Source organism: Odontesthes bonariensis, chromosome 21, assembly GCF_027942865.1.
Source record: "Odontesthes bonariensis isolate fOdoBon6 chromosome 21, fOdoBon6.hap1, whole genome shotgun sequence".
In the NCBI taxonomy this organism is placed as follows: Eukaryota; Metazoa; Chordata; class Actinopteri; order Atheriniformes; family Atherinopsidae; genus Odontesthes; species Odontesthes bonariensis.
In genome coordinates this window covers 24,885,955-24,913,529 of record NC_134526.1, presented here as the reverse complement: position 1 = coordinate 24,913,529, position 27,575 = coordinate 24,885,955, and the positions used below count along the sequence as shown (strand labels likewise).

Genomic DNA, 27,575 nt, shown 5'->3' with positions numbered 1-27,575 from the left:
TAAGTTTGTTTGTCTCGACAGTCCGGGACGCTCCTCCTCCTGCTATGATAATGAGATAGTCATGATGAACCATGTGTACAAAGAACGCTTTCCAAAGGTAAGACACACACACATAAAGCTGTTCCATGTTAAAATGTTCTGGAGAATTGGCCAGTGCTTAAGCCAACAGAGGATTTAAAACAGTCTTGTCATTTCGCTTGTCAAATCCAACAACACTGGAACTCATGAAATGGATATATATGAACATCAGAAATTTGTGCATATACATGTTTAATATCAGACGTGAGAAAAAGAAGTATGGAGCCTGATAAACCATAGCAAAGCTGCCAAGCACTCTCATCCAGTGTGAGAATACTGGGTATATCAGTTTCACTTATGAACAGTACCGCAGCTTTGCACAGTTAAATAAAGGCTCATTTTTCTCTCTGTTGGGCTGAGGTTGGTATCAAGAGGAAATGAGCTGAAAGCTTTTACTCTGATAAAAATCAAAGCAATAGGAAATTGTGCCTTACAGTTTGTCTGGAGTTCATCGTTGTTATGAGCTCTTTGAGCTTCTTCTCACAGAAGTTGAATGGCAAAACGACTGTATTAACAATAATATAAATCAGTCCTGCCACACTATCTGAATAGCAAATGTTTGTAATAACTGTCAGAACCTTAACATAGCTACAACTCATTTAAAGAAAGAATATTTGTTTTCGACTTTTCCACTGTTGGGACTCATTCCACTTTCCAATCTTTCCATTTCTTCTCTCTCTGTTCTGCAACTGCTTCTGTCCTCGAATGCAACCTCGAATCTATCATCCACCAGGCCACGGCGCAGATGGAGGAGAGGCTGGCCGAGTTCATCCAGGCTTACTCTCCCGAGTGTGTTCTTCAGCTGGCTGATGGAGTCCTCAGCTTCATCCACCACCAGATAGCTGAGCTGGCCAGAGACTGCCTGGCCAAATCTCGCGAAGGCCTCATCACCTCAGTCTACTTCTTTGAACTACAGGAGAACCTGGAGAAGCTGCTTCAGGATGTGAGTTAAAATGACATTATATCCACAAACTACAATATAAGACCTTTGATACCAACGTTTGGTTTGATACCAGCAAAACTAAAGGCATTCCTGTCAGCTTCAGCTGTGTTCTGTGTACGGTGTAATTTAAGAAATGTTGGGACAGAAACAGCTTCTTATGTTAGCTGAAATGATGTGGTGCTGTGGAAGATAACTGATGGATATTTTCACCTCAGGCCTTTGCAATTTCCTTCAAACACACAATGTTTTTAGTGAAAGTCAAATTCAGATGTGGCTCACGAAGGCTAATTGTGCTTGTGATTTGCCAGAGCAGATTATAGCTATCAGGGAATTTCATCACCACCCCTTTTTTTTTTGTCAGCTTGATTAAATTGCTTTAATTGCTTTGGCTTGCCTGTGTGGGGATTAATTTTATCTGCTGTTCTTCATGATCAGATCTCTCTGTATGATCTTCCTTAATCACACAGTCTCCCCTTTTCGTCGCTCTTCTGTTTCTGCATATTTGTTGTCAGATGGCTTCTATAAATGTCAGAGATTTAAATCTACATTGTCTCCACTTCTTTTCTCTGTCTATGTGTTAGGCTTTCGAACGCTCTGAGAGCTCAGAGGTAGCCTTCGTCACGGAATTAGTGAAAAAGCTTCTCATCATCATCTCCCGTCCTGCGAGGCTTTTGGAGTGTCTAGTAAGTTCACACACAATTCTGCTGCACTGATCACAAGTGCCCCTGTAGCCTCCCTATTAATGGCCGAAGATTTCACAGATCTGAAAGCCAAACCTAAGGCACATTGATTTTCTTAAAATAAATATGCGTGTGCATGCTGATTTGTAAGCTCATGATAAGAATTTAAGTGTCCTGATGTATTACACTGCAGAGGAGAGAAGATCATAACAAGCAAAAAAAAGAAGTAGAGGACTCAGTCTGGTCTTAGTGGATGGTGAAAATATTTGCATTTAGATTAAAATCTGCCACGCCACAGTACAATCAATTCCAGCAGCCCCCTGCTTATTGGCTGCTTTCCAGCCTGACTCGGTGAGACCGTGACCATGGCGTCTTTTAAAGTTCGAGGTTTCTTGAGTGTGTGTTTGTCTGTAACAGCCCATTTGACCGTGTTTCATAAAAGGAGATCAACTGTGCAACCCTGCTTGAGTCATGCCCCGCTGAAATGCATTATGATTATGAGTGGCAGCTGAAACAGCGACGTGGAAAATGGATTAGCCGATCCAGTTAATGTCTGGAATACTGCCGCTTTCAATTTAGTGTCTGAGGTCCCATGGATGTTCCTGGTATCATTAGTAATAAGGTGCGGATCTTTAGTCTGAAGTTGCATTTGTCGTAATATTGTGATAATATATGAAATAATGAAATATTGTATGATGTTTTGCAGGAAGAAAACACTCGAACATTTATCCACCCATGAAGCATGGTGGTGGTAGTATCGCCATTTTGGTCTGTTTTGCTGATTCCGAACTAGGGTGGATTGCCATCATTAATGGAACAATAGATGCTGAGTCGCAACAGGAAGTTCTAAAGACAAATGTCAGAACATCTGTCCCTGTACTGAATGAGAAAGTGGGTCATGCGGCAAGAGAACAACCCCAAGCATTTAATTTGTCTCGTCAAATAATGTTTAAAGAAGAAGAAAGACTGATAATTTGCAATAGCCAAGTCTTGGCCTTTCACAAATAAAAATCTTGCAGAATAATAATATTTAGTTGCAGTTATTGCTGTATAAAGAGGTCCCACCATGTACTGAAAACCATGGTTATAGTACTTATGCCACTCACAGAAGCGTATCACTGAATCGTTTTTTTCTCAATTGATAAATAATCAAGTTCATACATTTTGCACTCATCTGTTCAATTGGGTGTCTTTATGCTTTTGTCCATTATCATACAGAAATATTGCTTTCAAGTACGACCATAAAACGTAATAACTGTGTAAGTAGAGGGAGTAGAAGGGAGGATGCTGTCTCTATGACTTATCTGAGAGTGGTGCAAACATATCATACTGTGATTGTTGTAAAGCATAGCTTTAAAATTAGACCAAATTGCTAAAAACGGATTTAAAAGAGAATAGAAAATTGAGAATTTTACAATTGCTGGAGAGCAGCACAGACTGCAGGCACAAATCTTGGAACAAAATGACAAATCTTGGGAGAGTCAATCTGCCCTCATTAAGTTTAAACTTGATTATATCATCTATTCAAATCAAACTGCTTTTATCTAAAGGAGTTTAACCCTGAGGAGTTTTACCATCTGCTGGAGGCAGCAGAGGACCACGCCAAGGAGGGTCATCTGATGAAAACAGACATTCCTCGTTACATCATCAGCCAGCTTGGACTGACCAGGGACCCAATTGAAGGTGAGGGAAAGAGATCAAAACTTTGTACAATAGTGACTTATTAGGGAAAAAAACCCACTGCCTGCTCATTTAACCAGACTTTTGTTTGTCCTCAGACATGGTGAACTTGGAGAGTTACGACAGTGAGGGACCAGTAACGCCTGAAACAGATGACTCAACAGAGGTGAGATCCAAAATAATCCTCAGTCTGGTTGATTTTCTAGACTCCAGTCCTTTTCTTAATTTCTTAGACAGTATTACGTCAGAGCCCGCAGAGCCTCGTTGCCCTGAGTGGAAATGTCTGCCTCATCTAATAATGACTTGGCATGCCTGCTTTTTTTTACATCAAATTTAGCTAATTCATGCTGATGTTTTTCAAACAGGAAATCCCAATCTTTGAAAGCCAGCCTTCCCTTTAGCATTAGGCATGCCTCCAGCTGTCAACATGAAGCTAATGGGGAAAAAAAGAAAATTAAAGGAGAAGAAAGAGGGTTTAGAGTAGAGTATGTAGCACCAAAGATAAAGTTATGTGGGTGACACAAATTCTTTTATTTTTTCAGGAGTCATGTTTTGCTGATCATGTTGTTTTCTTAACTGATCGTATCCAGTTGATGCATTGGGATCTTTGATCCGTAGGGTAAAATTAGAGCGATGAAACCACCCGGAGAAGCAGACTTCCAGACCATTAAGCTGATCAGTAACGGCGCGTACGGGTGAGCAGTGCACTTTTCACTCTGCTGATGAGGATGTGCTCACATGCAAGTGGTTTATTCTTACTCAGGCATAGAAACAAATCATTTTTTCAAACAACTTAGAGTAAATGAAATGAAAATAATACATTTTATATGCTGCCTCCGTGCGTCTGTGTAAACCAGTGCCGTTTACTTGGTGCGCCATTTGGAGACACGCCAGAGGTTTGCCATGAAGAAGATTAACAAGCAAAACCTAATCCTGAGGAACCAAATCCAGCAGGCCTTTGTGGAAAGAGACATCCTCACCTTTGCAGAGAATCCCTTCGTCGTCTCCATGTTCTGTTCCTTCGAAACTCGGCGCCACCTCTGCATGGTTATGGAATACGTGGAAGGTGAGATGAAGATCTGTAGCGGCACACACCTACCCTTCAAAATTAACGGTCCCGTGAAGGGAAGGTGTGTGCAAACTTTTAAGTGGTACTGCAAACCATACAGCAATACACCAAATCCACGCTACATTCTTATTCCAATGGGGGCATTCATGGCATCATGTACACCTCCGTCTGCAAACAGCGCAGGCATCACTTGGAGATGATGCTGTATATAACATTATCTGCTGAGTCATTGAAAGTTAGCTTGAGCTGGAAGAGGTCTAACGATGACAGATGTAATCTCAAGGAGGACAAAGCATGGAGAAGAATGGGTGCGTTCCATTTAATTTCAGAAGTCTGAGAAATTCAGCTTCAGCACCGTCCAAATTTTGGTTTGGAAAGTTTCAGAAGAAACCGCAACAAGCATGCACATTAAAATCCAACTGTTTATTAGACCTTTTGTCAGTGTGTGTTGCATTAATTCATTTCCATAGATTGTACTGTCCAACCTCTATTGGTGGACATGTTACTATGGGTTGTGTAAATGCAAAATACAGCATAACAATTTGTCAATTTGTATTGCTAACAAGCGCAAGTCTTGTCAGTTAGCAAATCCTATTGGTTTTCCAATTTGTCATTTTAGTCATTTTAGGAGCTCCCACTTCTAAGGCAAATGGAATGCATCTATCAATCCATTTTCTGAACCCACCATGCCTTCCCTCGATACTGATAATGTCAGATTACAAGGTACTGGTCAATCACTTTGTGGTATGGTATGGGAATAATCCTTAAATCATCTTGAACACAAAACTAAATAGATTATTGCTGATTTTAGGAGAAGCTGGTGTAAACCAAACACTATCTCAATCCTAGATGGAGAGGTAGAAATTGTTGAGGAATATACATACTGTATCTGTATCCTCACTTGGAAATGCAACGTTTAGGATGTCTTAAAGAAAGAACATATCAGACTGTGCTTCTTAAGGAAGCTTAAGTCCTTCAGTCTCTGCACCATGATGCTGCATATCTTCTACAAGTCTGTGGTGGAGAGTGCAATCTGCTTTGCAGCCATCTGTTAGGGCAGCAGCATCAGAGCCAGAGACTCAAAGAAACTTAGCAAACTGATAGATATGGCTGGCTCTGTGTTGGGAACTGCTCTGGAGCCCCTGGACCTGATTGTTAAAATAAGAATGCTGCATAAGTTAATGAACATAAAGCACACCCTCCAGACAACAATGTGTTGAAACAACAGACTGTGATCAGCATGAGGCTTCTTCATCTACAATGTAACACAGAGAGATACAGGAGGTCATTCCTGCCCGCAGCAATAACAATACATTATGAAAGTTTGTAATGATTGTTGCGAAAAAAAAGATTACTGCAAAAATATCATTTCCATTTCCTTTTAATTAATCGTATTTAGGGTTTCAGTGTGGCTTAGGACTGCCCTCAAGTGGCAGCAATAAGCTATCACAGGTAAATGTGCGCAAAGCATGCACAGAGTGGACACACACGATGCTGGGACCCTATGATTGCTTTGAGTATTTAGTGTGTGTTCACACTGGAAGGATGAAAAAAGGATGTATACTCAAACCACTCGGTATGCTTTCCACATGTTTTTGACCAAATTAAAATTGAAACCAAATTTCATTGTAACGCCCTAGTTTTTTTGGGAAATTTCACACAAATTAAAAAAGAAACACTTACTGGGCCACCAGCTGAAACATGAGATTGCCAAGCCAGATATTCAAGTCTAGACTGGTGCTTGGCAGATTCACAATACACATCTAGAGCCATGCTGCTAGCATGATATACAATCCAATAACAAGATCTAATTGTTTGCCTTTACTGGTTAATTTGAAAGCCATGCTTTTTGCTGTTAAAGGCCTCGTTGATTATTGAGTGAATGTTGTCCGAATGCCAAGTGATGTACCGAATATCCCTGAATGTGCAATGCGAGACTGAAAACACAGTCATATTCTGCAGAAATACACTCACGCTCATTGCTTTCTGCATTCCGCTGTGTTTTGTTGCACATTGTCCCAAATGGAAACTGAAACAGTCTGAGTCAGGAGGTACCAGGGGACATTCGTGATAATTGCTAATGTCAGCAGAGAGACTCATCAAACAATTAATTCTGCTGGCAGGTGGGGACTGTGCAACCCTGCTGAAGAACATTGGGGCACTGCCTGTGGAAATGGCCCGAATGTACTTCGCAGAGACGGTCCTCGCACTGGAGTACTTACACAACTATGGCATTGTACACCGTGACCTCAAGCCTGACAAGTAAGACAGAGTTAATATTCTTCCATCTGTTGCAGAGTTTATGCGAGTGCTACTACTTACCCTTAAATGTGCCATGTCTATTCTCAGCCTCCTCATTACCTCAATGGGCCACATCAAGCTGACCGACTTTGGCCTATCTAAGATGGGTCTGATGAGTTTGACCACCAACCTGTACGAAGGACACATCGAGAAGGATACAAGGGAGTTTTTGGATAAACAGGTATGACATAATGGGATTCTCAACATGAAGTGCTACATATAGTAGTGGCACAAGTCTGTCTTTTTTGGCATTATTTTGATGTAAACTTTTCAGATACAATATGTTCAAAGCAGCATCAGTACAATGCTGTGCACCCTTTGCTGTCTTCATTTCTATGCAAATATATTCCCTGTCATTGTGTGGCAGGCATATCTGAAGCCTGACAGAATGAGACTATTTACAGTTGGCAGAACAGCACACCTCTATTTTCCAAGCTTCAACAATCATTTCCCTTTTAAGTAAGGCTTATATTCACAAGCCTTTCATTGAGTTCGCATGCTTTGAAATGAAGCCTCATTATTTTCTCGGGGCCTCATCGTGGCAGCCAGGAATCTGTTTGTCTGCGTTCAGTGCATGCCCATCTGCACATGAAAACACTCTCCAGGGCTTTCATCTTGTCTTGGCATCTTTGAGGGGATTTACTTGGCTAGACATGTGTGTGTATGCTCCTTACAATACTGTGTACCACACTGTAAAAAAAAAAAAAGCAGAAGAAAAAGCACTCTTACTTGTAATCTGTAGTAATTAACTTCAACTGAGGTCATAAAATAGATTTGGAGACTAAACTAAGTGTTTCTTTTCTTTTAGGTGTGTGGAACTCCAGAGTATATCGCCCCAGAGGTTATTCTTCGTCAAGGTTACGGGAAGCCAGTGGACTGGTGGGCTATGGGCATCATCCTGTATGAGTTTCTGGTGGGTTGCGTGCCTTTCTTTGGAGACACTCCAGAGGAGCTATTTGGACAGGTCATAACAGGTGAGGGATCCAAGGTCTTCGTGGGATGAGCATATCTAGATGGATATGCTGCGTATACTACACATTGCCAACAGCTTTACTTTTTGTTTAACCCCACACAATCTCCTCCCATCTTCACTAAAACTGCGTTTTCTCTCTTGTCCCTGGCTCTTTGCCTGCTGTAGATGACATAGTATGGCCAAAAGGGGATGAGGCTCTTCCTGTTGATGCGGAGCACCTGATCTCCTCCCTCCTGCAGAGAAATCCACTGGTTCGACTGGGCACAGGTCAGTCACCTGCAGGAGAGGTTCAAGCCTAATTTTTATTTTGACTTACTTTCACTTTTTTTTTCACTACTGCACTGTTCCATGTGCAACATTTGGGTTTAGTTTACACATCAGAAGCTTCATCAAATCGGTTGCTAGCAGGCATAAAGCAGCACCCAACCCCGATTAGTTTGGCTCAGAGTTCAGTTCCTAAACAAAGATGATAAGGCCGTAACCTCTACCAATCAAAAATAAAAACATTAATAGAAATTGTTAAAAAAAAATCCAAGCCCTTTTGCCCTTTGTTATTGAGTGGATTAAGGCCAGTAAAAGAGCAGACTGAGGTTAAGTCCCAAAGGCAGCAAAGTCTCTGCAGTGCTCTTTTTATCGTGTGTCAAAATGTAAAACTTTGATCCTATGAATCTCAGAGCATAAATGTTTGCCAGCATGCAGGGTTTTTTGTAAAAAACCATTGCGATTCTCAATGATCTGCATCAGGCTACGCCATTTCTCACTCAGAAATATGACAGGTAGCTCAGTCTGGGGCATAGGCTGGAACTGATTACATTGTTAGATAGGACCTCACCATTTATATCAATAAATCCGTCATCATGAACTGCTTTGAAATTTCACCATACTTTGAAGAATGACAACAAAGAAGACTTGAATCAATGTGCTGAGAAACTGTTCCTGACAGTGATTAGTTTGAGGTGTCTGGTGCAGTTGGTCATTTTGGTTAAACGGGGCCGGTTGGTATTGTCAAGCAAGGGGAGCAGAATCACAACCAGCATCAAATAATGCCCTTTTCTCAAGTCTGTATTAAAACTATGATACAAATGTACGTTTATTAAAGCAGCTTATTACAATCCTTTGACAGCGTAGTGTGGTTTTGCCCCTCTTGATGTAATCTTTGTGGATAATGAACCCGTCTGTATATTACAGGTTTAGAGAACATTCGCACAGGGTAATGCAGTCGCAGAGCATTCCCTCAATGTTTAGAGAACAAAAAACTCCAATCTTCTATTAGAGCTTCATTACACTCTTTGCACAACATCCCGAGTTGGTTGTATTTTGGTGTTTCTGAAAACGTTGCCCAGAGGTTAACAGGTTTAAGTCTTTAAGTACCAGCACAGTTATATTTTAAACAGTCTGGCTGCAGTGCCTGTGATGGCAACATTAAAACATTCCAAGCATCCAGAGAACTTAACTGTGACATTGTCATAAGGCTTTTAAAAGGTCAACTGCAATGTAAAAGTTAGGAAAACCTTAATACAACTAAACAGGAACGTTCTGCAAAGGTTGTCCAAAGTTTTCAATGTTCTCGACGTTAGCAAGACGTTCAAAGATGTTCAAGGAAACATGAAGATGCAACTAAAATGTAATGCTCTATGTCAGAAAAACAAACAAACCTTAAAGCAAAATCGACGATTCTCATAATCAAACTTTGTTTGCTCGCATGAACTGTGCATCCTTTTAGATAAGCAGCATTTCTAAGTGCAGAAATCTAGCTTTTATTTTTGCAGGGCGGTATTCGTACTTTGACTTGAGTAAAGGATCTGAATCCATCCTCCATCACAGGAAGTTCCCCTTTGGCTACATCTTTAAATGAGACTCACTGACCTAGAAGACTACCTGTTGTCATGCATATTGGCTCCAGGGTTCAGTTTACCCAAATAAGTCCACTTCTGTCAGGGTCGAAATACTTTTACATGCTTCTGGGCTGCCGCTATCTGTCTGTCCGCTCGTTCCTCTTTATATATGCATCTGCCTCCTTCCTTGCCTCTGTCCCTTAGGTGGTGCTTTTGAAGTGAAGCAGCACTCATTCTTCACAGAGGTGGACTGGAATAGCCTGCTGAGGCAGAAAGCAGAGTTCATCCCTCACTTAGAGTCGGAGGAAGACACCAGTTATTTCGACAGTAAGTTTACCTCGGGGCATTAAGAGTGCTTTTGAAAAGTTTTGATTTGAAGCAAAGACTGCTTATCCTTTGGTGCTTTAGAAATTCTTAGTCACTGAAACAGCTCAAAGTCCTCTGAATCATCCGTTATCTTCACTGCACTCTAATCAAGTCTCCCATGTTATTAGTATGAATACTTCAAACACAGGAAGGCATTTGTTAGTGCAAAGCGAATTGTTAGAATTGAATGTGTCAATTTCGTAGGATCAGAGAAGTCGGTCTCAGTTTGCCGCTTTGACCGCTTTTTTCTTATCGAATTTGGACTAGTGGCGGTAGTTTGGAGATCAGGAGAAAAAAAAAGCAATTTGAAAGATATCACACTGCTGACTGAATTCACAGCCAATTTTTAGATATCAACATCTTTCCTTTTCTCACCGCCAGCTCGCTCTGACCGCTACCATCACGTGCATTCATATGATGAGGATGACACCAACGATGACGAGCCTGTTGAGATTCATCACTTCTCGTCCTGCTCCCCTCGCTTCAGCAAGGTCCGAACCTGTCACTTATATTACCCCTTTTATTCTCCCAGTAACAGTTATTCATAACTCCAAAAATGCTTACTGTAATGTTGTGTGGGCCTGAAGGTGTACAGCAGCATGGAACATCTGTCTCAGCTGGAGCACAAACCCCACATCGTGACTCTGCGGGAGCATAAAACCCCCAGAGAGGATCGAGTGGCCAAGAGAGAAAGCTTTGGAAGTGTCACCCTCAGAGACAAGAGCTGGAGGACTGGTTCCCCTGAGATGTGAGCAGAGAGAACGGCGTAGAGTGAAAAACGGCATGCCAGATACAGTCGTTTCTGGGAGTGTTTTGGCATCTACTGATGATGTGTGAATTACGGGTGCTTTGCTTTTCCAGGAAGCGCTTTTCCTGCTCCGAGTCCTCCTTCACTGAGAGCGACTCCAGCCCGCCGTCAGGGGCCCGAAGACGCTTCTCCGCCTTGATGGATACATACCGTTTGCCCTCCCCTCTGGAGCTGGACTCTGAGCTGCCTGCTCCGAGCAAACAGCCTCCAGTGAAGACCAGGGGGACTTCCCTAGAAGGAGCTATGGGAGCCATCCCCTCTCATGGAGATCTGAGAACATTATTCAAAGATGGTAACGGCGTGGCGGCAGGAGGTAAGACAGCATGAAGCTGCACCGATAAATATGGATAACGACCCTATAAGGAGTATCTAATTAATGTTTATGTTCGGTTTATGTCGCAGACAAAGTTCTGAGACCAGCTGATGCATCGTTGCCTCTGCCAGCCAGCGCTCCCATTCTGGGGCTTCCTGACCCCCAGGGGCCCCGCGGGGCTACCACAGACCTGGTGCTGCGGAGGGTCCGACACCAGCAGCTCTCAGCTGAGGGAGAGAAACATAGCTCACGACCAGGAACCAAAGTTATCAAATCTGCCTCTGCTACTGCACTGTCTGTCATCATTCCAGCAGGTAAAGCCACACATTAGACAGATAGAGGATTTTTATTCCTACATAAATCCTAGGTCCAAACTTTGATGCCATCTGTTTTTTTCCTCAGTGGAGCAACACAGTGCCGAGCCCCTGCCGAGCCCCATGTCTCCTCGCTCCCTCTCGTCCAACCCCTCCTCTCGCGACTCCTCCCCCAGCCGAGACTACTGTCCCGTGGTCAATGTCCTGCACTCTCCAATCACCATCCACCGCTCTGGGAAGAAGTATGGGTTCACTCTCCGAGCGATCCGAGTCTACATTGGAGACAGTGATGTTTACAGCGTACATCACATGGTCTGGGTGAGAGAGAAGAGCAAACATTAAAGATCCAGATATAATTACTACAACTGGGCAGCACTTTTCTCATATGATGTAGCTGGATATACATTACATAAAATTATTAAAGAACATTTTATCCAAAGAAGGCATGATAAAAATCTATCATCTGGTCTTTACCAGGTATTACAATGAAGGAATTACATCCCCAGATGAACATCAGCACATGACATATAAAACAGTGTCATTATTTGTTCAACTGAACAAACCCCAAATCATCAGCCCTCCACCACCGTGCTTAACAGTTGGTACAAGGCGTTTGTGCTGATATGCTGCGTTTGGTTTTCACCGTGCTGCTGCGCATTGTGACCAAACATCTCCACTTTGGTCCCGTCTGCAGCTGTGCTGCCGTGTTCTCATCAGAGAGAAGAGGCTTTCTTTTGACAATGCTTATTCCTTCAGTCTTTTTCTAACTGTACTGTCATGAACTTTAACACTTAACTTAACTAAGGCCTGTAGAGTCTGAGATTTAGCTCTGGGATCTTTACAGTTTCTCAGAGTCTCACCTTGGGGTGAACTTGTTTGGAGCGTCCAGTCCTTGGAAAACTGACAACCGTCTTGAATGTTTTCCACTTGTGAATAAATGTCCAATTTGTCCTAATTTTAAATTTTAAAAAGAGAGTGTACCCTCTATCTTACAAGACCATACCACATAAAACCCGACTACAGACCACTTCAAACTTTTTTCGATGATTCATTGATGACCAAAGGCAGTTGTTGTCTTTTAGTATCACATCAGTCGTACAAAGAAAAAAGAAGTTTCAAAGTTTCAAAAGATTTTCTTTTCCCAAACTGATGCCAGATTGTTTTTATGCATTCAAAATGCAGTATTTCAAGTTTGAGCTATGAACTTTGACACTTGGTTTTGAAAATGTTCTTAAATAATGGAAAGTAGTGTGAACCGTGTATAGAACCCTGGACACTCATCTGCCATGTAATGAGTATTTAAATGACGATAATAGACATCTGTCTGGAAGACAACATCTGTTACATTGAATTGTCTGTTCCCTATCCCAGCATGTGGAGGATGGGGGTCCTGCCCAGGAGGCTGGACTTAGTGCTGGTGACCTCATCACTCATGTAAACGGGGAGTCAGTCCACGGTCTGGTCCACACAGAGGTAGTAGAGCTCATCCTGAAGGTGAGAGGCATTAAAATTTGCGTCGGTTTCAAATTTGTTACATAAAATAAGACAATTCAAATTAATGCATATATATATATATATATGTGTGTGTGTGTGTATAATCCAGAGTGGAAACAAAGTTACAGTTACAACTACCCCCTTTGAGAACACTTCTATAAAAGTGGGTCCTGCCCGCAAGTCCAGCTACAAATCCAAGATGGCACGGCGCAGCAAGAGGACAGGCGTCAAGGAGGGACAAGAGTAGGTTGCAGTGGAATAGATGCACATTGAAACAAGAATACATATTGCTTTAGTTTAAAGAAGCTTTTTTCTTCCTCTTCTTTGTCTTTCAGTAAGAAGCGCAGCTCCTTGTTCCGAAAAATCACAAAGCAGTCCAACCTGCTCCACACCAGCCGGAGCCTCTCCTCTTTAAATCGCTCCCTGTCCTCTGGAGACAGTCTTCCAGGCTCCCCCACCCACAGCCTCTCCGCCCGCTCGCCCACTCAGACTTACCGCTCCACCCTGGAATCCTCTTACCTGGGTTAGTATCAAAAACGTGAAGAAAGAAAACAGTTGACACCCCAACAGCTGCCATTAGCTGGATAAAATATGGGTATGAAAGCAGGACACACTCTTCCTGACTCATTGTGATCAAAAAAGCTTTCCTCCTCTCTCCTCAGGCACATCTTCTCAGAGCAGCTCTCCAGCATCCAGCACTCCCAACTCTCCAGCAGCCTCTCATCATATGAGGCCCAGCTCCCTGCATGGTCTGTCCCCCAAACTTCACCGCCAGTACCGCTCTGCACGCTGCAAATCTGCAGGCAACATCCCGCTGTCCCCTCTGGCTCACACCCCGTCCCCGACCACCTCCTCTCCTCCGCCTCTCTCTGGCCACACGATAGGAAGCTCCAACACCACCCAAATGTTTCCTGCCAAGCTGCACTCCTCGCCTCCCGTCACTCGCCCGCGTCCCAAGAGCGCCGAACCGCCCAGGTCCCCTTTGCTCCAGCGGGTGCAGTCTGCAGAGAAGCTAGGGGCTCAGATTCTGCCTTCTTCCTCTTCGTCCTCATCGTCGCCTTCACCTCTGACAGGTGGGGTGTCGTTACGCAAGCATAGCTTGGAGATAACTCACGGGGACTACAGGAGAGAGTCCTTTCACTGTGAGCACAGTCTACAAAGTCTACTAGAGATGGAAGGAGAGAACGGCCCAGCTCCGCCATCTCCCTCCTCATCTTCCTCCCCATCGCCTCCCTTGGGAGGAGAGATTGGAGGTCTGAAGCCTGTGAGGAGGCTGGGGAGGCAGGAGTCGCCACTCAGCCGAGACACACTTGTAACAGCAAAAGAGAAAGAAACCCAAACAACAGCATCTGAGCTCAGTGGGTCACAAACACACAGCACAGTTCCCACAGTGGAGCCTAAAACCAGTGTTGTCGAAACGAGTAAGACATCATCCACTGCTGAGGCTGGAAAGAGTAAAGGAAGTGCGGCTGCGGATGAAGTCAAGGCCAGCGCCACGTCCACAGAGACCAAGCTGAGTCCCGGGAACAAACCTCCAACTACAAGTGCCTCCACTTCTGAGGCAGTAGCCGCCAAGAGTAAACCCAGTGGGAAAATCTCAACTCCAGGCTCATCAAAGAGCCTGCAACAGCAAGACACCAAGAAGCAGAGTGTACAAGCAGACAGTGGGGCTGCGGCTAAAGCTCCAGAGAAGACGGAGGAGAAAGAAAAAGGCTCTGCAGCTATCGACAAAGCTAACTTACAGAAAGCATCAGCGACAGAACAGTCCAAGCAACGTAAAAGCACGGAAGCCGTAGAGAAAGGAGGCATAGGTGGGAGTGATAAAGCGACTTATGCGCCAAAGGCCAAAGGACCTGCTCCCCCAATTCCAGGCCAGGTCCAAACCCACGCTGGAACCAGACACAGATTGGAGAAGCCAACCAACAGCTCCAGAGGGGCCAAGGAGGAGAGGGCACACCTGGAGGTCTTGGAGGAAAATCCCATGTCCCCCTCCTCAAACGCAGCCTCACCCTGCTCAACCAAATCCCGACCCATATCTCCGGGGGATAAAGCCAGCTTCGTTACCCAGCTCACAAGCGTGGCCAAAACAGTGTTGGCACCTATGAAGGGGGGTTCACAAGAGGTGGGGAAGGTGAAAGACACCTCAAAGTCGGTCGAGGAGAAGAGAGGAAACGCAGCGGGAAAAGCTGAAGCTTCGTCCGGGGGTGTTCGTCGGGGGGGCACCTCAGCCAGCGCTGGCACAGCTCACTCCGATAAAGGAAACAGTCGCAGCTCCAAGCATCACTCATGATGAAAGAGTGAGACTCTCCCATGCAATGCCTTTTACTGTAGCATCATGCTGACATATCATGACTTAATAAGACTTTGAATTAAGGGTAAGATGAAAAAAAAATTCAATTAAAAAAAAAACACCAAAAAAGATGACATGCGACATGTAGACAAGACATGAGCAAACATACATCAGCTACTGTTGGGAAATGTGTGCACATGGTGTCATAATGTAGACCTGTGTATGTACTGTATGTTCATCACAATTTGTTGTGTATATAGTTAAAAAAAAATGCATATGTCTTAATGCATGTGTGACAATGGATAATGAAAGAATATTTAAAAAGAAGATGAAAAATATACAGCAGACCTTGGGGTAGAGAAACACTGTGAACAACTTTTCATCTGAACACAGCAACAACCACTCTGAGCTGTGTGTGAACAGGCAGGATTCTGTTAGAAACGGGCATTACTCGTATTTCAGATCAGCTCCGGTGCCATCTTTTAGTTTCCTCAGTGTTGAGTTGCTAAAAGCTGTATTCTCGGCACAGAATGATTTCTCACGCGTGGTGCACCGAAGAATATAACGGACGTGCCAGAAACTGGACCAAGCAACCAAAACACTCACATTGACGGAGCTGGAGGGTGCAGTCTTCTGATTTGTTTAAGGGCTGACTTTCAGTGGGATATGAAGAGGTAGATTTGATGAACTTGCACAGGGACACTATGCAATGTGCTGACGATGCCACTTTTTATCGGTGTCCCCAATCACTAAGTTTACATTGTGCTTAAGACGAGGGAAAAGAAAAAAAAAAACATAGGCGCAAACGTTGCAATAAGCCAAGCAAAGGCTTTTTTTTCCCCTTAAAAGTTATCTGCTGATCATAGTGAAACGTGCAATTATATATTTTAGATCATTACGTGAACATGTGCGTGTGCTTAGAGCGTGGTGTGAAAGGCAAACTGGGTTAGAGATGCATAATGAAAGCCGCAGCAGTTAGAGAAGAGTTCACTCATTTCTGTTGGTGCAGAAATTCAGTGTATTGTATCATGTTAGATGTGAAGGGAAGTGCCAGTGTTTTCATTTGGGATCATGTGAAGTTTTTTGCTGTTTTTTTTGTACTTTAATGTATAACGATATGCAATCCATCAGTTCCACAGAACTGAGCATCCTCGTCAGTGAAACTGTGGCTGGCTATACGTAAAGCCAGGAGTAGATTTGTTTGGGAGCATCTTAGTGTTGAGGTCTTGTTTGTTGTTGTGTGTTAAAATGTAGTTTGGGGATAACAGACCTGTCTTAGACTGCCACCTTGTGGACAAAATTACTTGACACCAGACGTTCTATGGTACAAAGAAACAAAGAAATGATTCCGTAGTTTATGAGAAGTCTTACTACATTCTGCCTGTGGATCTCTCCATTTCATAATGCAGAATTATGATGCAGAATTTGGCTGAATATTAACACATTTACATCAATTTTAGATTAGTTTGACAATCGTCATTTTATCCGTAATGATGTAGTGGATTAAGCAGACACTAACCTATCGTTTGGACATTAAGCACCAGTGTTTTTGTGTGTAATGTGACAGAATTGCACTTTATGTTGTGTTATACATTTTTAATATTTTTTGTCTTACATTGTGGTTTTTTTGTATTCTATTTGTTCTATTTATTCTTCTTTTTTTTTGCAATGGATATGAAATTATGCTTTAGGCCAGCTGTTAGGTTATTTTTTAAATATTTAAATCTTACATCTAGACCTGGCAACCCACCAAATCTGTGTGGCGACTCCAGTTTTGATTTATCATCCTTTAAATTTTAAAGTTGGGAGCTAATGTTGCTGTCATGTCCATATTTGTCCAAGTGTTTGACCTTTTTTAAAACAACTATCTTTGACTGTTGTTGTCCTTTACATTGCCACATATTTACCAGCCACTGTTGTCAAGAACCAATGCGGGGGGAGGGGGCAAAAAAAAAGTCCTAAAGAAAAGAAATGTAATAAAAATCTTCAAAAATCACCTTCTTTTCTGGTCCGACATCTTTCGCTGTCCTACTGGAAGCTCGTTCACACGTAAAAAAAAAGGAGGCTCGGTCTCGCCCTCCTGTCGACCAATCACAGAAGCGCTGACAGGTGCCCTTCCTAAACAGGAAGTGACTTCAACCACTACTCGCTGCCTCTGCTTGAGCAGTTGGGCCGAGCCAAACTAATACCAACAAAACAGCGAAAACAGTCCATACTCCTCAATAAATGTCCTCGGAAAGTATTACAACCTAAGGAGGAAGAATGACGTTCCCGCAATGAAGGTGAATATAATTTTACTCGCACGTTAATTAAACGTATGGACGGTAATTGCCAGCGTTTCGTCTCATTGCATGAATCTGCTGCTCGTAAATGTTTCGTTTCGCCATTTAAATTGCTCAAGAAGTTACTTAGAAATAATAATGAGTGTATTTCTGTCAAATAGAAAATACTGTATTTAGTACAGTGTCAACACAGTATAATGTGAACGATTTTAAAATGAATCCCGAATATATTGGTTCTCTATGAGCTCGCGTTAAAACTTCCAAAACAATTTTTCAATTCAACACAACCAGGGTTGCTTTGACGTGACTGTAGAATGGAAATTAGATTCTAGCCAAATGTCGTTGAATATAAGGTGGAGGGGGTCGAGCATAAGCATTCTTGCGTACACTAGTTGGGCTTCTTTAATGCCAATTTAAACTTCTAATCCATCAGATGTCTGAGCATTTTTTCCCATAAAGTTGGTGTCATATATTGGTATTTTTTATTATTTTATTAATTTAAGTAACAAAACAAAAACATGATGATCTTATAATATACACTTATAATATGCACTGTTAAATATTCAAGTCAAGCGCTTTCCCAATTATTATTTCGAGAATCTGGTATTTGCCCCTTTTCATCTCAGAATTGTTCAAATTCACCCATTAAAGGTTTGGGAGAAGCAAGCTAACTGACTGAATCATGTCAGCAAAACCTTTTTCTTCTCTCCTATGTCATTTTTTATCTTTCTCTTCCCCTTTGTCTTGTAATCCCTCAGAGGAACCTTATCCTCAGGTTGGATACCTACAGACTAAATGACCTGGCTTTTCCATCACTAGATTTTTTTTCTTTCTGATGGCACAAGCATATTTTGAAATTATTAATCCCAGGATTCATCTTGGGCATCATTAACCTGACTAAGAATCAGTCAACTCTCCCATCATCAATATAAAACCCAAGTAGAAAATTAATGTAATTTTAAACAGAATTAAGTCTTCTAACATTGCAAAGGCTTATTTAAATGATGCCGTGGCAAAGTGTGCCATAATCAAAGCTAAAAGTGGTCGCACACTGTAATATTTTATTGGACCGCCTTTAGCCTATTTCGATAAGCTTCTGCAGTGTCACACTGTTTATTTCCGTCTAGAGTTGCATTCATTTTTCATCAAGATCTCGTGGTGATGATGGGAGAGTCGGACCGCTGCGCTGTCTTCTCCAGCACATGCCAAAGATCCTCAATTGGGTTAAGCTCTGGACTCTGTGGAGGCCAATCCATGTGTGATAATGAGGTCTCGTGCTCCCTGAAAGTGCTTCTCGTGCTTCTTCTCTTTCACAATTTGCGCCCGATGAATCTGGACTCATCAGACCACATAACCTTCGTCCATTGCTCCAGAGTCCAATCTTTTTGCTCCCCTGATAAATGGATTCCTTTTTTTTCCTCGCAGTGACTAGCCTCAGTGATGCGTGGTTTTCTTAAGGTCACACAGCTTTTAGTTTAGTCCCAATGTCTTGAGTCCCCTTCGCACTGTGCGTGTGGAAATGTTCTTTCACTGTGAAACATGGCCGTGAGTTCTACTGTTGTTTTTTTGTTTTTTTTACGATTTGATCCCACCGAACGCTTAAGTGATCGCCGATCACGATCAATCAGGATTTTTTTTTCTTCCTCAAAGATGATGGTTCCCCACTATCCTTCCGGTTTTTAATATTGCGTTAGACAGTAATTAACCCAATTGTAGTAGTTTCAGCAACCTCTTTAGATGTTTTCTTTGCTTGATACATGCCAATAATTTGACCCTTCTGAAACATCTTTTCCACGAGCACAGGATGTGTCTTCCGACATGGTTGTTTAAGAAATGAGAAGCTACTCACTGCCTCGGTCAGGATTAAATAACCTGTTTCCGGCTTAAACCTAATCATCCATGCAGTAATTATTCAATGGGAGGCTCTTACCTATGGGACGGGCAGTGTATAAGTGTGCGTGACTTTCTCCTTTAACAGTCAGTGTAGTTAAAGCTAAATCCAAATTAAAGGGCTGCTTATACATTTATGCAATAGCTTGATCAAACTGTAGTAAATGATGTTAAATCAGTCATGGGGTGTATCCCAACACTGCAGTACTCATTTACACTTTCTGGACCCAGATATGTGCACACAGTATGAAACTATGTAATATTTCACCTGAAGTAGGCCAAATGTTGGTGAGAATCAGCGCTTCTCCCGCTGCAGCTACAGTGACATATCTGAAATTTCTCGAGTCACAGGGTGCCGTCACATGTTTTCCCTTTTTACTTACTGTCACAGAGACCGGTTTGCTCTGCTGTGGTTAACAGAAATTCAATCAGATCCAGGAAAAAAAAAAAGCTTTATTGTGATAACTTGTATCCCTGCTGTATCTGTGAAGGTCGCTGTGGCAATAAGAGACAATCCCCAGCTGTTATGAATCCCACTACGTCCTCCGCTCACTGTGACGGCGGCCAGGCTGCTGCTCCGGACCACATGGATGACTGGCTCTTCCTTTCCCCTGACTCAGCTGAGCCTCTGGATCAAGAGGTGTGCAGGGAGGATCAGGAGGCAGAGGACAAGGGCAAACTCAAATCCAAGTTGGTTTCGGCTTGGAACAGTGTCAAATATGGTCAGTCTTATTTGCCTGACATTGAAACTCATGATAACAGCTTGTAATGTGCATCTCTGTTCCGTTTGTTTTGTGAAGCTGAGCAGTTGAACTTTTCTCTTGAATGTATCAGGCTGGCCCTTGAAGCAGAAATCAAAATTCAGCAAGAGCTCTCCTCTGATCATGCTGGGAAAGTCCTTCGATCTCAAGGATGAAGGTGAGGCGTTTTTTTTTTCCTTTTGCTTTATCAGCTGTGGTCAGACGTTTGGCCTTCGTACTTTCTGAAATGATGTCTTTCATGTGATTCCGAAAGCAAAACAGAAAATTGAGATTCGACTTCTGTAACTGTGCCAGGGGACAGAGAGTGTTTCCATCGCTCCTTTACATCTCTCCTGTGGTTAACGTACAGACGGGGCTTCCCCCAGCTGCCCGGCTGCTCCCTGACAACTGACAGCGGTTGGGGTTGTGTGATACGCACAGGCCAGATGCTGCTGGCACGAGGACTGCTCTTACACATGATGCCACCAGGTGACAAAGCACACAGTAACACCGCAATGCCGTCTATTCGGTCAGAAAAGTCAGATGATGATAAGATATTCTTAGAGATTCTTACAAATTTATGCAGGTGGCAGTGTCTTTGGAAAAGGATTGAACATTTCGATGCATCGTATCAAACTGAGCCCAGAGAAGGAAGAAATGTTTCTGGATCTTGCTCATATTTGGGGGGGGTTTCATCCATTTCTTAGCCTATGCAATGCATAGAATGCATTGAAGCTTGAGCATGACTACACTTTTTCCGTATTCAATGGGGTTCTGTGAATATGCTAATCCAGCCCCTCCCACATCTCGAGAAATTAGCCAGTCGCTAGTGAGAGCAAGCGGGTGCTAGCGGCTGCTCTCACTCAGTCTCAAGATTCAGCTGCTATCAGTCTCTTGGCCTTGGGCCAAGTCTCGGCACTTAGGTGTCGCTAGCACGGGAGAAAACCTTGCTCTTGCGGGACAGTTAAATTCAAGCCACTGCCGGTGTCAGTGTCCTCTTTTTATGCTACAACATCAACTTTCTTGAAAAGGTTTATCACTGCATGAGAAAATGCTTGCGTGGCATGAAAGTGTGAGACCCAAAGACCCTCAAAGCTTTGGACATGAGAGCCCTGAAGGCCTGAGCTGTCTGACCTGGTGGTGGAGACCTCTAGCCATAGCATAGCACGCTAGTCCGTGATAACTGCTTTTTTTAGCATGCAAAATACATACAGTACAAAGAAACTTTTCTCAGTCTATGCATGTCATATAACTGCCGATTCAACGCACATTTCCTCTCTCAGGTGTTTACTTCCTGAGCGTTACTTCTTCATATCTTTGACAGGTTGGCTTTGGTCTGTGAGGTACTGTGCGGTCAAAGATGACATGGATCTGCTTCGCCCCACGGACAGTGCTGAGCTTGCGTGGAATGCAGAGGACGGAGCAAATAAGCTGAGTCGAAAACTGAGCCTGGGTTCCCTCCTGGACAGACCCATCGAGGCTACGCACAGGAAGGTGGTGTCCTGGTTCGCTGACCTCCCCAAAGCCCCATTTGGGATACACCAGCTCGTGGAGTTGGGCAAAAGCTCGGGGAAGAAGGCCGGGGACTGGTACGGTCCGTCCATCGTGGCACATATCCTACGGTGAGACCTGAAGTGATGACTTCCAGTCCGGTTATTTCAAAAGACTTTGATCAAGCCATAACGGAGAACGTCATTCCGTTTCAGGAAAGCTGTGGCAGCGTCAGCAGACCTTCCCAATCTGGCTGTGTATGTAGCACAAGATTGCACAAGTGAGTATGTCCTCCCATTGTATTATTTGCTGTTAGAACTGAAATTGGAGACGAGAGGATGTGGACCATGTGGACACCTCATGAGGCCGTGGATCTCTTTCATTTTTATTTGCGCAGTCTATCTGCAGGACGTGAGGAGGCTGTGTGAACAGCCGCTCCCACACTCCTGGAGGTCTGTCATCATCCTGGTTCCTGTGCGACTCGGAGGACAAGATCTCAATCCCTCCTACATCACCTGCGTAAAAGTATTTAGTATTTCTGTGCATTAGAATATAACTCAGTTGAGGTTGTTACGGCTCCACGTAAAACCAAACCATTCCTTGTATGTTGTTTTGTTTTTTTTACAGAAACTCTTGAAGTTACAGTGCTGCATTGGAATCATTGGTGGCAAACCAAAGCACTCTCTGTTCTTCATCGGCTTCCAGGGTATGTTTGGTAAAGCGTGTGTGATTAGGATGCTCGTCCATTTAATCACTTCTTTTGTGTGTGTGTGTTTTTCTTCCCCCGGCCGTGCTGTGCAAAAGATGACCATCTGCTGTATTTGGACCCTCACTACTGCCAGCCCACAGTGAATATAACAAAGGAAAACTTTCCCTTGGAGGTATGAGGTGCAATTTCACTTCCTTTTTCTCTTTCTCTTGTGTTTCCTCCCTCAAAACCTGTTCCACTAACTTACACGAACAGTTGTCTGATGCATCCAACTCTGCACGTTCATAGTCGTATGCTCATTTAAACTGATTTTAAACCAGATTCTCATTTAGCACAATAGCATAAAGGGGAGGGGGGGAAACAAGTAAATTGCATTAGAGTTGGGGTTTTTTTTTCATATAGTTGCTTGCTAAAAAAAATCTACCTGATCCTTCTGAAGTATGCAGGGGTGACTGGTTTGTAAGTTTGTGTTTTTAAGAATCAGAAAAGATGAGACAAGAAGCGTTTTAGGTCATGTCTATGCTTGCCTACCAACTTGTTTTTGGGTTAGGGTTAGTTTTTTTTTCTATTTATGAACACCCTGCAATAGTAAACTTCCGCCTCGGTAGAAATATCTCTTGATGACTTTTTTCAGACATAGATGAACTCATTTATCCACATTGAACCAATGCCTTAGTACTTAGTGAATTGATGAATCCACCTTGGATCCACTGTAGTCCTTTTTTCTGATCTAGTTTCTCTCCACACTTCTTGCAGTCGTTTCACTGTAAATATCCCAGGAAGATGCCTTTCTCCCGCATGGACCCCAGCTGTACCATTGGGTTTTATGCCGAGGGACAAAAGGAGTTTGAGTCCTTGTGCACATCTGTTAACAAGGTGCATCTTTGTGTTATCTTGGTCTCTATTCATCGAAACTGTGGCTTGTCAGTTTTTAGGGCATGAAAGTGAATGTGCCTTAATGCAGATGTGGTGGTTATCGGCCTGGTGTCGCTTCATCAAATGACATAAAGATCATTTATAGCACTAATTGTGTCATCTCTGAAAAGCTCGAGTCATTAGTTCAGTCCCTCTCGCTCCTCTTTGTAGGCTGTTTCCACATCGGCTGAGACGTACCCCATGTTTATCTTCGCAAATGGAGAAAGCCTTGAGGACGAAAGCCACACGCCCGCAAACAGCCTCACCTATTTAAAGAGGAACAGTGAACTGAGAAGAGCCAACACCAGCAACAGCATGGACGAGTTTGTTCTCCTTTGAACTGAAAAGGATCACACCTGACGTTTGCACTCTACTACTGAGCATTTGAGCAAAAGGATGTCATCAAGGTTTAGGAAAATAAATCGTTCAGGTATTAGTTATGACTCCACTGTATTTATATTGCTTGTTTTTTTTGCAAATTTGTAGTTTTATATATTTATTCGCCTAAAGGACGATTCATTTAATTCCGTTCAACTGAAGGACTTTTAGGAATGAAGAATGTTTTTGTTTTTTTTGTCATCTCCGTCCATTTGAGCTCAAAAAGAAATGTTTTTGCTATCTGTTCAGATGAATGTCACATGTTCACAGGAATTCCTACTCAAAGGACAACCAATGAAAAATGTTTACCTCTTCTGATGAAGGAACATGTTTGAGTTTAATCAAATGGATGTCAAAAAAGTATACACTTCAGAAAATGACATTCCCCCCACCCCCAAAAAAAGAAAAATGTTATTTACTGGATTGTTTTTCAGCCTTTTATCTAAATAAAGAGCGTAGCAATGAGTGAATGAATGAACTCATTTCTGATCATTAAACCACAATAAAACATATTTAAAGCAGATCAGTGCTGGTTTGATCAGATTTATTCTCAGTTCACTGTGACACTTTTCCATACATTATATGACATGCATGTCGTTCTTAAGGCGCAGGCCTCATCACTCGACCGTACTGCTGGAAATACAAATGGGCGTGGTACTGAAGTTCCGGTAAAATAAGCCGCGTACAGAATGCCTGCTCCTGCTTTGTCAGATTGCCCTTTACATGATAACCCAAGATGGTTACCGAATCGCTCTGCCAGGGTCGTATCGAGTCCTCCAGTTCCCCAGGGGGCACCTCTGTTCTAGCCACACATTTCCGTCTGATTCTATCCGTGGAGGCCCTCAGCTGAGCCACGTCTCTCCTCAGCCTCTCCAGTCCGTGCTGCTCTGACTTCTCCCGGAACACCTGCAGGAAAAAGTCATAGAGCAGCACGTCCAAACTGTTCCAGGCTCTTATCCTGGCTTTCGTCATCTCATCCAGCGGAGAGACATTAATCGAGGAGCGAGTGTTCAGGCGAACGTAGGCTAGATCCTCCAGCTCCAGCCTCAGCATGGCCCCCAGGAGGACCAGGGACTCATCAAAGTGCTCTGTGATCATAACCAGATGGAAGGTTTCCTGCAGCACAGACCGGGAGGTGTTCCAATGCTGGCTGTCGAGGCCTAAATCAAAGCTCATGGGGTTCTTCCCTAGGCCGTTATCTGGGTCTTCAGGGTCCCAGAATGACTCGGGTGACTCCAGGAACACAGAGAGTGCCGATCTGCGCCCCGTGGTCTCTGCCGCCTTTTTGACTGAGAGGAAAGCAGGAACAGAGAAGGTGTAATAAGAAAAAACAGACTCAAACGTCTGTACAGGATCACGAAGGATGGTGATGTAGATGGTGTTTGGTGGCATCAACTGTTCCAGCTCTTCCACGTCCAGACGCATGTGACTACAGAGTATGTCGAAATGAGACGAATGTTGGGGTAACTCGTCCACAAATTCTGCTTTGAATCTGAAAGAGGAGACAAAGAAAAGCCGACGCTCAAATATCACAATAAATCTAAAGCAGAGCAAACAGAGCATTCTTTGAGATGTGAGATCTATATACCTAAGCATGACATTTGCTTACTTATCTGGATAGCTGAACTGGTAGCTGTAAGAGGGGAAAGCGAACGTGGCTCCTTCCTTATCTCCCAGGCGGAACAACAGATTTTGGACAGTGCTGCTTCCTGTCTTGTGTGTTTTAAGGAAAACAACTGGAGGAGTGTGTGTCTTCATCCTCCGTAAATGCACTTGTGCTCTCAAGGCCTGAGTTTTAAGTCTTCCTTTGTTGCCTCGGTATGTGTTGTAAGGTCTTTGCTTGGCACCGGCACCGGCTTCCTTTCTATGCTGCACTGGCATCTTACTCCAACCTTTGTGCAAATCCTGAGTGCTGTGGAAACAAAACTATTTTTCTGAAGTAGTTGTAATTGTTTTTCACTGACGATATATGTAGTGACTTGAGAAAACGGCAAAAATAGAGGTTTGACTGATGCCACAATGCTGGTACTTACCTTAAATGAGTGCCTACCAGTATGAGCAGAGAGGTAACCGCCAAGATCGCCATGAGACCTTCCACACGGTATCTCCAAAGCTTGGCAGCAAACCGGTGGTGGGGCATGTCTGATACTGTAACTCCAACCTAACCCGGTCTTTTCTCTCTGGTGGTTTCCTTTCCATCAGCACACTGCAAATAGCTGCTCAGGATGAGACCGTACCCGAAGGCTTAAAGACACTTAGACTGCCATGACCTGACTGCCCTTAAGCTCATGAGTCACATGTCAAAGGGCCTGCAGCATGCAGCATTTAATAAGTCATTTTCATGAAAAAACACTTTTATAAAGGGCCGCATTTATATCCATATGAAGTACATGTTACTTGACCATAAGTGTTTGTAAGCAGCCACAAGAGCCTATCTTGCATTGCTGTCCGTACCGCATTATCAACAGTGATGTGAAAAAGAAGTATACCCTATTTCATTCCCAAGGTTTCATGTGACAGGACATAATAGAAAGTCATGTGGTCCTTCGCAGGTCTTAGAATTAGGCAAATACAGAGTCTGCAGAGGAACAATACGTAACATATTGCATTGTGTCATTATTTACTTAACCAAATCAAACTGAAAATGCAGAAGCACTGTGTGAAAAACTAAATACATCCTATGATCCGGTAGCATGTTGAACCACCTTTAACAGCAACAGCAACAACCTTCTTGCATTTGTTTATCCTTTATCACGGAGCTCGGTAACATGCAATTTTCTCACTTGTGGGATTCTATCATATCATATTCTCTTATATTCTATTCTATTCTATTCAACAACTATAAGTAATTCTTTTTTTGTATGAGGTTCTCAGTCTCACATCACTGAGGAATTGTGGCCTACTCTTCTTTACATCGCTCCTGCTCACTGAGGATTAAGGGACATTTGTTAATGCACTTTTCTGTATCGGTTGCACCACAGAATTCAGTCCTGTTGAGGTCTGGTCTTTGACTGGGTTGCCCTTTATTCTTTTCTTCCGCTGCTATCCTTTTTATCATTGTGGGATCATTGTCCTGTTGATGACCCAGTTTCAGCCAAACTTTAGCTGTCGGACAGATGGCCTCACATTTGATTCTAGAGCACTTTGTTATACAGAGGAGTTCATGGTGGACTAAATGACTGCAAGGTGTCCAGGTCCTGTGGCTGCAGAACAAACCAAAAATGACCAGCCCTCCACCACCGTGCTTGACAGTTGGCATGAGGTATGTGTTTGGTGTTCTCCGAACATGGTGCTGTGTATCATGATCAAACATCTCCACTTTGGTCTCGTCTGTCCAAAGGAGAAGTGAGGCCTTCAGAGTCTGAGATGTAGCTGTTTGGGTCTTTTGCAGTTTCTCTGAGGCTTGTACAGCCTGGCCTTGTGGTGAACTTGCTGGGACATTCACACCTGGGAAAATGGACAACTGTCGAGAATGTTTTCCACCTGGGATTGATCTTTCTCCCAGTTAGAATTATGGACAACAAATAGTTGCTTCTCTGCAGGTCCAGTCAAACAGTTAAAAAAAATCTGATCTCCTATTAAGCTATTCTCCTTAAAGTAGATGATAAACGTTGTGGGGTTAAGGAAAAGAAGGCAGGAGACTTCTAAGGAAAAATAGCCACGCTGCTATAAGAAGTTGACCACACTTACACTGAGCTGAAGCTACGTTTTCCGATTCATTTTCTACAAAAGGTGCTTTAGATACTTTGTTCAATGCAAACTTAACATGTTTTTTAATGAAGGTTGTCTCTTGAATGTCGTACTAGATATAATATTGAACATTACATAATTATCAAGGTTCGTAAGTTAGGAAGGTGCCTTAGCAAAATAGATTTGTTGACCAGACCCTAAGATCCTTGCTGATGTCTTTCCTCCTTAGCATTGTGTTAACACACCTGAATGCTCCGAACCAGCAAACTGCCCAAACTTTGGCTTTCACAGAGGTTCTCACACTTGCTTCTGATCAGTTATTCACATGCATTTGAT

At 43.1% G+C, this 27,575-nt stretch overlaps 3 protein-coding genes across 4 annotated transcripts in view; 2 read left to right on the top strand and 1 right to left on the bottom strand.

Annotated features, from left to right (window-relative positions):
• Positions 1–17,103, top strand: part of mast1b (microtubule associated serine/threonine kinase 1b) — a 45,887-nt gene extending 28,784 nt beyond the window's left edge. For both annotated transcript variants that reach the window (XM_075454802.1, XM_075454801.1), the window contains exons 7-27: positions 22–97; positions 812–1,021; positions 1,603–1,704; positions 3,252–3,384; positions 3,480–3,547; positions 4,000–4,076; positions 4,239–4,447; positions 6,574–6,712; positions 6,800–6,932; positions 7,560–7,725; positions 7,890–7,991; positions 9,764–9,886; positions 10,307–10,416; positions 10,513–10,673; positions 10,787–11,046; positions 11,136–11,360; positions 11,449–11,678; positions 12,732–12,854; positions 12,964–13,097; positions 13,190–13,377; positions 13,517–17,103. In XM_075454802.1, coding sequence (XP_075310917.1) covers positions 22–97; positions 812–1,021; positions 1,603–1,704; positions 3,252–3,384; positions 3,480–3,547; positions 4,000–4,076; positions 4,239–4,447; positions 6,574–6,712; positions 6,800–6,932; positions 7,560–7,725; positions 7,890–7,991; positions 9,764–9,886; positions 10,307–10,416; positions 10,513–10,673; positions 10,787–11,046; positions 11,136–11,360; positions 11,449–11,678; positions 12,732–12,854; positions 12,964–13,097; positions 13,190–13,377; positions 13,517–15,144 — 4,597 coding nt within the window. In that variant the 3' untranslated portion in view covers positions 15,145–17,103. The remainder of the gene's footprint in view (positions 1–21; positions 98–811; positions 1,022–1,602; positions 1,705–3,251; positions 3,385–3,479; positions 3,548–3,999; positions 4,077–4,238; positions 4,448–6,573; positions 6,713–6,799; positions 6,933–7,559; positions 7,726–7,889; positions 7,992–9,763; positions 9,887–10,306; positions 10,417–10,512; positions 10,674–10,786; positions 11,047–11,135; positions 11,361–11,448; positions 11,679–12,731; positions 12,855–12,963; positions 13,098–13,189; positions 13,378–13,516) is intronic.
• Positions 17,104–17,279: 176 nt separating this feature from the next.
• On the top strand, positions 17,280–24,070 carry LOC142370943 (cysteine protease atg4da-like). The gene is made up of 11 exons (XM_075453485.1): positions 17,280–17,426; positions 19,808–20,038; positions 20,151–20,234; positions 20,372–20,545; positions 21,381–21,678; positions 21,763–21,827; positions 21,945–22,072; positions 22,175–22,253; positions 22,352–22,428; positions 23,013–23,132; positions 23,343–24,070. The coding sequence occupies exons 2-11, from the start codon at positions 19,843–19,845 to the stop codon at positions 23,508–23,510; spliced, it is 1,389 nt and encodes a 462-aa protein (XP_075309600.1). The 5' UTR covers positions 17,280–17,426; positions 19,808–19,842; the 3' UTR covers positions 23,511–24,070.
• A 79-nt stretch (positions 24,071–24,149) lies between these two features.
• LOC142370713 (galactosylceramide sulfotransferase) lies at positions 24,150–25,307 on the bottom strand. Its single transcript, XM_075453141.1, has 2 exons — positions 25,159–25,307; positions 24,150–25,041 (listed from the first exon to the last, which is right to left on the bottom strand). The coding sequence occupies exons 1-2, from the start codon at positions 25,305–25,307 to the stop codon at positions 24,150–24,152; spliced, it is 1,041 nt and encodes a 346-aa protein (XP_075309256.1).
• Between the last annotated feature and the right edge of the window lie 2,268 nt (positions 25,308–27,575).